Source organism: Portunus trituberculatus, chromosome 10, assembly GCF_017591435.1.
Source record: "Portunus trituberculatus isolate SZX2019 chromosome 10, ASM1759143v1, whole genome shotgun sequence".
NCBI classification, from domain to species: Eukaryota; Metazoa; Arthropoda; class Malacostraca; order Decapoda; family Portunidae; genus Portunus; species Portunus trituberculatus.
Genome location: NC_059264.1, coordinates 9663178 through 9673177, shown reverse-complemented (window position 1 = coordinate 9673177; position 10000 = coordinate 9663178). Strand labels below are relative to the sequence as shown.

Below are 10000 nucleotides of genomic sequence, written 5' to 3'. Positions count from 1 at the left end.
AACTGCCTATTCAATACCTTAATGACTTGCTGTTTGGTGTTCCTTTGTATTCCTTTGCATTCGTCCTCCTCCTGGTCCTCCTCCTCTTCCTCTTCTTCTTCATCTTTTTTTTCCCCTCTCCTCCTCCTCCTCCTCGACCTCTTCCTCCTCGTTAGAGTTAAAATTACTTTCCAAAGAGCCATTCAGAGACTTTAAAGGGCTGTTACTGTTCGCCTATCATATTTAATCATAATCCTGCTCTTTTTCATCCTAAATTTCTCAGGTATAGGCAAGGTTTTCAATAGTGGTGGAGGGGATATACCAAGGATGATACGCGCACCATTTTCAATCAGTGACAAGAAAGGAGCAAAAAATCATTCGTTCAAGCTTGAGAAACCTTGATTTAGAATAGGAGGCAGGAAGGAAGTTGTGAAATATAGTGGGAAAAGGAAAGGAACAGAGTCAATAATCAAGTTTTTCATTAGGGATTTATTAAGAAGCCCCAAAAAGGTAAATAGGGTCTAAGCAGTTATGTCTTGTATAGTGACTGTCATTTGTAGGACCTAAGGTTTCTTGTGGCTTACTTTCCTTTTGTTTTTTCAGTGTAAGAGAAGAAAAAAACTGGCCAAGGGTAATAGAAATTGAAAAAAAGACTTATGTTCTCATCTAAGGTCACTGCAAGAGAAAGGGAGGTGTGTGTAGAGGAGACTTCTGTTGTTGTGTATTGTTAGCCACTGTGGTCTTGTTTACTAATGTTTGAACGTTTTAATTTTGGTGTGTGTGTGTGTGTGTGTGTGTGTGTGTGTGTGTGTGTGTGTGTGTGTTAAATGTTTTGTTGTTTTATTTTGGGTTGTATTTGTTGTTCTCTATCTCTTTTACTTTTTTTTTTTTACTTCATCTTTGTCCATTTTCTTCTTTCTTCTTTTTTTTCGTTCTTAATTTTTTCTTGTTTTCCCTCGTTTTCATTTTCGTCCCCATTCATATCTTCCTCTTCCTTCTCTCCTCCTTCTTCTCCTCCTTTCTCCTTCATCCTCCTCCTCCTCCTCCTCCCCAATACTGGAAACAAAAACGTCAATTATATGTGGAGATTTTAACCTACCATACATTAACTGGAAAATTTTAACATCCGATAGCGAGGGATCCAGATTACTCAACGTGGTGAGAAAGTTATACCTTTCTCAATTTGTAAGAGAACCCACACTAGACAATAACATCTTAGATATCGTATTAGCTTCAGACGCTGATTTGATAAATACCTGTGAAGTGGGTGAAGTTTTAGCTAACAGCGATCATAAAATTATACGATGTAATATTAACTGCGAGGTAGATATAAAAGAAAACGCACTTTTAGTCCCAAACTATAAGAAAGGTAACACGCTAAGACTTAAATTAGAATTACAAAGAATTAATTGGCAAACAGTCTTCGCAAACAAAGACATGGAGCAGATGTGTTCAGCCTTTACTAACATTCTCCTTGAAACAGAAAGTAAATGGATTCCACAAGTTAGAAAACGAATAAATAGCACAAAAATCCCCAATGGATGACACACACTATAAAACACATCATCGCCAGGAAAAAGAGCTTATATGCTAAATATAAACGAACTAAATCTGATAACGATTACAGCAATTATATTACCACCAAAAGATGTTGCGAGAGAGAGATAAGGAAGTCGAAGCGCAATCTCGAAATAAATATATCAAGGCAAGCAAAACAAATCCTAAAAGTTTTTCCAATACATTCGTAGTAAAAAGACTGTCAAAGAAAAATTGGGCCGATAAAAGATAATAATAACACACTTGTGAGTGATAGTAAAGCCATGGCAACAATCCTAAATAACTTTTTCACAGCGTGTTTATCACAGAAGACTTTTCGACCTTGCCAACCGCGATCAACATGTATAGAGGATCTGAAAATGAAAAGCTGATAATAGACGAAATTAGCGAAGACGATATAGCCAAATACCTGCGCAACCTTGACCCCAATAAGAGCACAGGGGCTGATAGATTATCAACGAGGCTATTAAGAGAATGTCAAGAACAGCTGGTGTTACCTCTTAAATTACTTTATAATAGATCGTTGCAGGAAAGAAAAGTACCAAGTCACTGGAAATGCGCTAATGTCACGCCAATATTCAAGAAGGGCAACAAAAGTGATGCTGGTAATTATAGGCCCATCAGTCTCACCTCGGTAGTTATAAAAATTCTAGAAAAATAATTAGAGACAAAATTATTTCCTTTCTAGACAGCCACAAATTGATATTAGACTCACAACATGGTTTCAGGAACAACAGATCATGCCTAACGAATCTCCTAGAATTTTTCAATGACATATTCTCTAATTATGATGACAGAGCTCCATCCGACATAATTTATCTTGACTTCAGGAAAGCTTTTGATACAGTCCCACACAAACGTCTCTTAATTAAACTGAAAGCCCACGGGATGGGAGAGCAGTTGTGTGGATGGATTGATAGTTGGCTAACTAATAGAAAGCAAAGAGTTGTTATTAACGGAGAAGCTTCCGACTGGCTTCAAGTTACGAGTGGTGTTCCCCAGGGTTCAGTTTTGGGTCCATTACTTTTTTGATATACATAAATGACTTAGACTGCGGCATCGTATCAAAAATATCAAAATTCGCCGACGACACTAAACTAGGTAGCAAAGTATGCACAAGAGACGATTGTGATGCCATCCAGCGGGATTTAGACAACCTTAGTAGCTGGAGCGATAAATGGCTATTAAATTTTAATGCAGATAAGTGCAAAGTAATGCACATCGGCCTAAACAATGTGAAAAATAATTACAAATTACATGGACGTAACTTAATTAAAGTCACTGAAGAAAAGGACCTGGGAGTACTCATAACAAATGACTTAAAATGTGCTGCACAGTGTTCGGCCGCTAGTCGTAAAGCTAACACTGTTTTAGGATTTATCGCGTAATTTTGATTATAAAACACCTGAAGTCATAACGCGTCTTTATACATCATTAGTGAGACCGCATTTGGAATACGCGGTTCAGTTCTGGTCTCCATGTTATCAAAAAGACATTAATAAATTAGAGAGCGTTCAAAGACGAGCAACGAAACTAATCCCCGGAATACGTGGCCTGTCATATGAAGAACGTCTCAAAAGACTAGACATGTTCTCCCTCAGAGATCGTCGCATCCGAGGTGACCTCATTCAAACGTTTAAAATACTTAAAAATATAGATAAGATCGACTATGAAAATCTTTTTGAGCTTTCGCAATCAGTAACGAGAAATAACGGCTTGAAGCTTAAAGGACAGCGATTTAATACTGATTTGCGAAGAAACTTTTTTAACGTAAGAATAGTTGAACACTGGAACAAGCTGCCAGCGTCCGTCGTCCAAGTTAACACGGTAGCTACGTTCAAAAGTAAATTAGACAAGTTTTATAAAGAAAATGGTTTCCGATAATTTTTTTTCTTTTAGCGATAGTAGTAGTTACGCTAGATATCTCTTTTTCTTAGCGATAGTAGTAGTTACATTAGTACTCTCTTTTTTTCCCATCTTTCCTGTGTAAATTTCCCCGATTGTCCTTCTTAGCAATCGGGGTGTATTTTTCGTTTTATTTCTTGCCGGGTGACGCCGGAGGGGTTGGTGGGTGAGGAGGAGCTTCATCTGTTCTATCCTTACCTCCTACAAAGTATGTAGCTTCTGTACATGTAGTTTAGTAAACGAGTGACCTCGTCATAGGTCGCAAGGCCTCCTGTCACTCGTCTTTCCTATGTATTCCTATGTATTCCTCCTCTTCCTCCTCCTCCTCTTACTTATTCTTCTGATCCGTTCCTTCCTCCTCCTTCTCTCCTTCTCCTCCTCATTTCTCCTTCCTTCTCCATTTCTCCTCCTCCTCCTCTTCCTATTTCCTTTCTTCTTCTTCCTCCATTCCTCCTCCTCCTCCTCTTACTCATCCCCCTGATGCTTCCTTTCCTCCTCCTCCTCCTCGTCCTCCTCCTCCTCTTGTTCCCCTTTTCTTAATATTCCTCCAGCTCCTCTTTCTCTTCATCCTTTCGTATATACAATACATATATGTAAAACAGACTACAAAGACTTACTTATACCTTAATATAAGTTCAATATAACCAAAAACTGTGCATTATTTCACATTACATTCTCCTCCTTTTTCTTCCCCCTTATCTTCTTCCTCTTTCTTCTATTCTTCTTCCTTCTCCTCCTCTTCTTCCTCCTCCTCCTCCTCCTCCTCCTCCTCCTCCTCCTCCATCACCTGTTATAGCTTACCTGTGTTACACTTCAGTAAATAATTCATCTTAATTACCTGCGATTAAGTGAAAGACAGGGAGGAGGAGGAGGAGGAGGAGGAGAAGAAAAAGAAGAAGAAGAAGAAGAAGAAGAAGAAGAAGAAGAAGAAAAGAAGAAAATACGCTGATCAAGAAGGAAAAATTTTAAAGAATGAGAGAGAGAGAGAGAGAGTGTGTGTGTGTGTGTGTGTGTGTGTGTGTGTGTGTGTGTGTGTGTGTGTGTGTGTGTGTGTGTGTGTGAGTGAGTGGGTATAAGTACACTAGGAAAAATTGAACAAAAAACAATCCTGAGAGCTTGATGAAAAATTAAACGAAAGAAAAATACAAAGAAAATCGCAGGAAGACTTCAAATTGAGAAGAAAATATTCTTTTATCCTCTAAGGTTGTTCTGATGGTAAGAAAAGATGAAAATAGAATACCCATCATACACTTTTAAGAACCAACATAGGATCTCTCTCTCTCTCTCTCTCTCTCTCTCTCTCTCTCTCTCTCTCTCTCTCTCTCGGTGCTGTTCTTGCTGTTTTTATTCCCCATTTTCTCTTTATTATGCTTATTTTTGTTATCCTTATTTTTTTTTATTCCCTGTTTTTTTTTTCCTTCTCTTGTTTGTACTTCTCCTTCTTCTCTTCTTTCCCTATGTTTCTTTTTCCTCCTCACCTTATTTCTGTCCTTCATTTCGTCCTGCGAAGGTTTTTTATTTCACGTCACCTTCCTTCCCCACCGTTCTCTCTCTCTCTCTCTCTCTCTCTCTCTCTCTCTCTCTCTCTCTCTCTCTCTCTCTCTCTCTCTCTCTCTCTCTCTGGCAGTATCAGATCTCCTCATTACCTTCTCTCTGGCTCGTCTCTTAGCCACTTCAAGACCTGCTGGCTGGGTGTCTCGAGCTTAACCTTACTGTATGACCTCTTATGGCCCATGAACACTTACCCTTGACTTCTTGACTTTCCCTGAGCCACTGACACGTTATAACCGGTTCCGAATTACTCTGGCTTAGGTGCACTTCAATTTAATCTTTCTATCTCTTGGGTGGTTTAGCCAGTCTTGTGATATGATGTCCTGTGGCTCGGGAACGCTTAACTGTGACTTCTCGACTTCCCTTAGCTACATACACCTTATAAATGACTGTGATTTACTCTCAATTAAACGTGATATTGTTTTCTTTTTGTTACTTTACTTTGCATGAACAATATTGAACAATATTAACCATTTTATTTTATTTTTTTACAAGTTATAAATGGCTTTTGAGTTGCTCTGAATTACGCTTTGAAACACTTGTCCGTAATGTTTGTCTCCCTTTTTTTGTGTTTTATCTCCTTATTTCCACCATAACTCCTTGAATGAACTGCTAAAGATAGATTTTACAAGAAAATGGGAAGATGATGGTAAATTGATAAAACACTCAATGATCTGGTTGTCAGTGCTGAGTCATTAAGAAGGTTAGAAAATAGACTACTCAACTTTACACACGAGGATGATAGGTGGAAATAGGTTGCTCTGTTTAACCCTTTGCCTGCTATTTGGTACACCTTTCCTTAATAACTAATCACCCTGAGACATTTTTACCTTCTCTACAGCCACCTCTAATCTTTAAACAGTGTACCAGCTGCCAAGTCTATACTATTTAATTTTATTCTTTCCTGTAGATGCTTATAAAGATGTCATGTATTGGTTATGGTGGTGCTAATCCTTCCATATCGCAGTGAGAGGGTTAATGCAAGGATTACCTCGTGTAGGCCAAACCCTGATGACTCCTTGTTGCTTCCCTCACTTACTCGTGTTCCTGTTGTTTTATGCTAAGCTATCGTGTGTCTGACCTTTATCAACAGCCTCGACTCTTACTCCCCCTGTTCTGTTCACCTCAATAATGCCAGAGTTACCTGGTACCCTCACTCTTTCACCCCTCATGTTGCTAAACCTTGCAATTGTCCGATTTTTTGTTTTTTTTTTCTTTCAGTCTTTCTTTATATTATCATCTTTGCTTTGTTAACCTATTACTTCAATATGCAACTAGTAAATTATTTATTTCATCTTCTTTTTTATATACGCCGTTACATCATCCTAGAAAAATACAAATATTCAACACTTCAGCACTCACTGACTCCATAAAATCTTCCTTAAAAGAAAACCTCCCCTACAGTTATCTTAAAACTCACAGCACACGCCTTAAGATCAACGGTAATATGTATCTAACCTTACCCTTCAGAATGAGGCTTCTTGACCCTTTCAGTACCAAGACTCGTTTTCATATTCATTTTGGTTAATGTTTGGCAATTTCATAAAGCTTTAAAAACATATGTGGGATCAAAATAGTGAGGACTCTAGTCATTCATCTTTTGAACTCCATAGATCCTCCCTAATGCAAATAGAATAGTCTAATCATACCCTAAAACTCAAGGTAAAAATGCGTCTCTGTACTGAAAGAGGTTAAAATCATTCTTTACTACTGCATTTCTCTCTAAAACCAACGTTAAAATCCCACGTCTCACCGAAGGACTCCACTGGCGACCCCGCACACTCCCTTCACATGGCCCTTGCATCCCCAGTACTCACCGGGGTCCACCTTCCTGCCAGCTCGGTACCAGACGGCGCCAGGAGCAGGGCGCGCGTCAGCCACCAGGCACTCCAGCGTGAGGGAGGAGCCCACCATAACCTCCACCACGGCGCCGTTCTCCCAGCCCACGATCGTGACGGAGGAGGGTGCCACTGTCGGAGAGGAAGAGGGAAGGTGTGAGTGTGTGAGCCTTTGGTTGGTCCATGTTTTCTGAAGGTCCGATCTGTAGTTGAACATGATGTATTAGAAATTATAAGATTTTCAATTGTTCTTTTTTCTATGTATTTGGATTTATGTTTTTTTTTTATTATTAAAGCTGTTTCATATCCTCAAAGTGTCTCATATCCTCTACTTTGAACCCTTTATTTATTTTTTTTTTCACAGTTTCAGTTTTTAAAACTTTTAATTTACTCGGACGTTCAATGGTGTTAACTAGCTCTGGCTGTGTTCAGCACTTGGATGGGAGTGTATGTCATGATTTGTGTCAATGTTTTACATCATCTAGTTGTTATGTAAGGTTTTTTGAACTTTAGGATTTAATGTTTGTGGGTCTGTTTCAATTTTTTTTTTAGAACTTATTGTGATTTTTGTGGTTGTTTTGATTTACTCGTCCGATCAGTGAGGTTAAGCAGCGGTAGGGGCGGTCATTATTTGGATGGGCGTGCTCTTCATGACCTGAGTTCTTATGTTCAGTGTTTTGGAAGGTATGTAAATTTTCAAGGACGCTTTTCTTTTCTTGCGTGACTGAGGAGAGCGTCATTGTGCGAAAATGGGAAGGGCTAAGCGTGATCACAACACTCTAACACAGTCAAGGCGCGATCTTGTCAATTCTTGTTTGGTTTATGTACCCGAGTCTTATTTTTATCACACGCACCAAACTGACTTTGTTTTTCCATCAAAACATGAATAAAGCTCTGAATTTGCCAGGTGAAGGATAAAATGAAAGAGACAGGTAGGGAAGGAGAGAGAGAGAGAGAGAGAGAGAGAGAGAGAGAGAGAGACTGACTATATTTCATCAAGACATAACAATATACGAATTACGTAAGTTAACGAAATGAAGAATTAAGAAAGAACACAGGAAGAGGGAGAGGGATACACAGACGGAGCTGGAGGTGAAAGAAAAGGGTGAAAAAATGGGAGACCTGCTTTTCTAGAGAGACAGGGAGAGGACAGGGGGAGTGAGAGGGAGTATAGAAGGGTGATGGAACGGTTTACATGAGTGACGTAGAGACAGAATGGGAGAGATTATACTTGCAGGGAAAAGGAAAAAGGGAGGGATTTCCATGGAGAAAGGGGAGAAAGGGTGTGTGTTGGGATGAGAGAGAGAGAGAGAGAGAGAGAGAGAGAGAGAGAGAGAGAATTGTGGTAATTGTGAAAGAAGGGAGAATGATCGTGATAAATGGATAGAAGGAAGAAATTATCTCAAAGGAAACATAAAAAAGAGTGTCGAGGAAAAATGGAATAAAAATAACTAAACAGGAAGAAAATACATAGAAGTTAATGTGAACGGAAGGAAGAAGGGAGGGATGAATAAATATTAGAGAGAGAGAGAGAGAGAGAGAGAGAGAGAGAGAGAGAGAGAGAGAGAGAGAATATATATACCTGCACAGAAAAAAATGAAGAAAAATGAATGAATGAATGAATGAAACAAAGAAGGAAGGAAGTAAAACAATTGAAAAAAAATTATAATGATGAAAGCTAATGAAAATTATCTTAAAAAAAGGAAGAAAAAAAATAAATGAAACAAATAATCAAATGAAAATTAGAAATAGTAAAAATGATAAAAAAAAGTAAGAAATAAGAATAAGTGTGAAGAAATAAAATAGAAGGAAGAAGAAAAAGATGTTAAAAAGAATTATCCTGGATGAAGTTAGTGCTGAAGTGAGGAAGTTAAAAGAAAAAAAAAGAATTGCCGAATTACGAGAAAAAAAGAGATAAAACCCATGAATCAAAGAATAAAGAAAGAAAAAAAAAGAAATACCAACGAAATGAAGGAGAAAGAAGAGTTAAAAAAATACTAAAAGAACGAAATAAAAAAGGAAAAAGACATTTCATTTGCAAAGAGAGGAAAGAGGAGGAGGAGGAGGAGGAGGAGGAGGAAGAGGAGGGTATAGGAAGGAAGGAAGGAAGAAGGAAAGCAAGTTATAACAGAAAGAGGAGAAAGTAAAAGTTAGGAAAATAAACTAAAGAGAAAAACGATGAAGGAAGAATAATTAACTCAAGGAAGAGGGTAAAAGAAGAGGAGGAGGAAACGGAAAGAAAAAAAACATGAGAGGGGGAGAAATTAGAAAGAAACGAGTCATATAAGAAAGAAAGAAATCAAGAGAGTATAGAAATATAATGAAGAAGGAAATAAAACGGAAGAATTATAAAGTTGGAGAATAAGGGAAATGAAGAGAAGAGCAAAAGGAAGAGGAAGAGGAAGAGGAAGAGGAAGTCAATGAGTCTCCCAGGGACAGAGAAGGATGGATGGAGGACTATTAAAGGGAAATTGCGTTTTAAGGAAGACTAAGAAGACAATTAGAGAGAGAGAGAGAGAGAGAGAGAGAGAGAGAGAGAGAGAGAGAGAGAGAGTTTACCGACAATATATCCTTTCACATTTAAATTTCTTAATGACTTATTGATGAGAGAGAGAGAGAGAGAGAGAGAGAGAGAGAGAGAGAGAAAGAGAGAGTCCATCAAAGAAGAGTAATAACGCCCGTCTCTCTCTCTCTCTCTCTCTCTCTCTCTCTCTCTCTCTCTCTCTCTCTCTCTCTCTCTCTCTCTCTCTCTTTCTCTCAGTCTATCTATCTATCTATCCATCCATCCATCTATCTATCTCTCGTTTCTATTAATTTCAACCATCTCTTTCTCCGTATTATTATATCTAATCTTTGTATTAAATTTATTTTTTTATTTGTTATTTTATTTGTTGTCTGTGTTTTATGAAGTGTTTCTTTTTTCTTTTCTTGTTTGGAAATTAATGTATATATTTAATTGCTCACTTATGTTTTGTTTTTATGCCTACGTGTTTATTTCACTATTTATTTTATTTTACTTTTTTCTCATATATTTTTATCAGCATTTTATCATTTGGTGATTTACTTGCCTGTGTTCTTTTATGATTTTGATGATGTTTAGTTCTCTTGATTTTCCTAAATATGTTTCGTATATTTTTTATTTAGTAATCATTCTTGCTTACATTATTGTT

At 37.8% G+C, this 10000-nt stretch overlaps 1 protein-coding gene across 1 annotated transcript in view; it reads right to left on the bottom strand.

Annotated features, from left to right (window-relative positions):
* Positions 1 to 10000, bottom strand: part of LOC123502034 (nephrin-like) — a 433084-nt gene that overhangs the window by 169100 nt on the left and 253984 nt on the right. The window contains exon 4 of the mRNA XM_045251187.1: positions 6810 to 6962. Within this exon, the coding sequence (XP_045107122.1) occupies positions 6810 to 6962 (153 nt within the window). The remainder of the gene's footprint in view (positions 1 to 6809; positions 6963 to 10000) is intronic.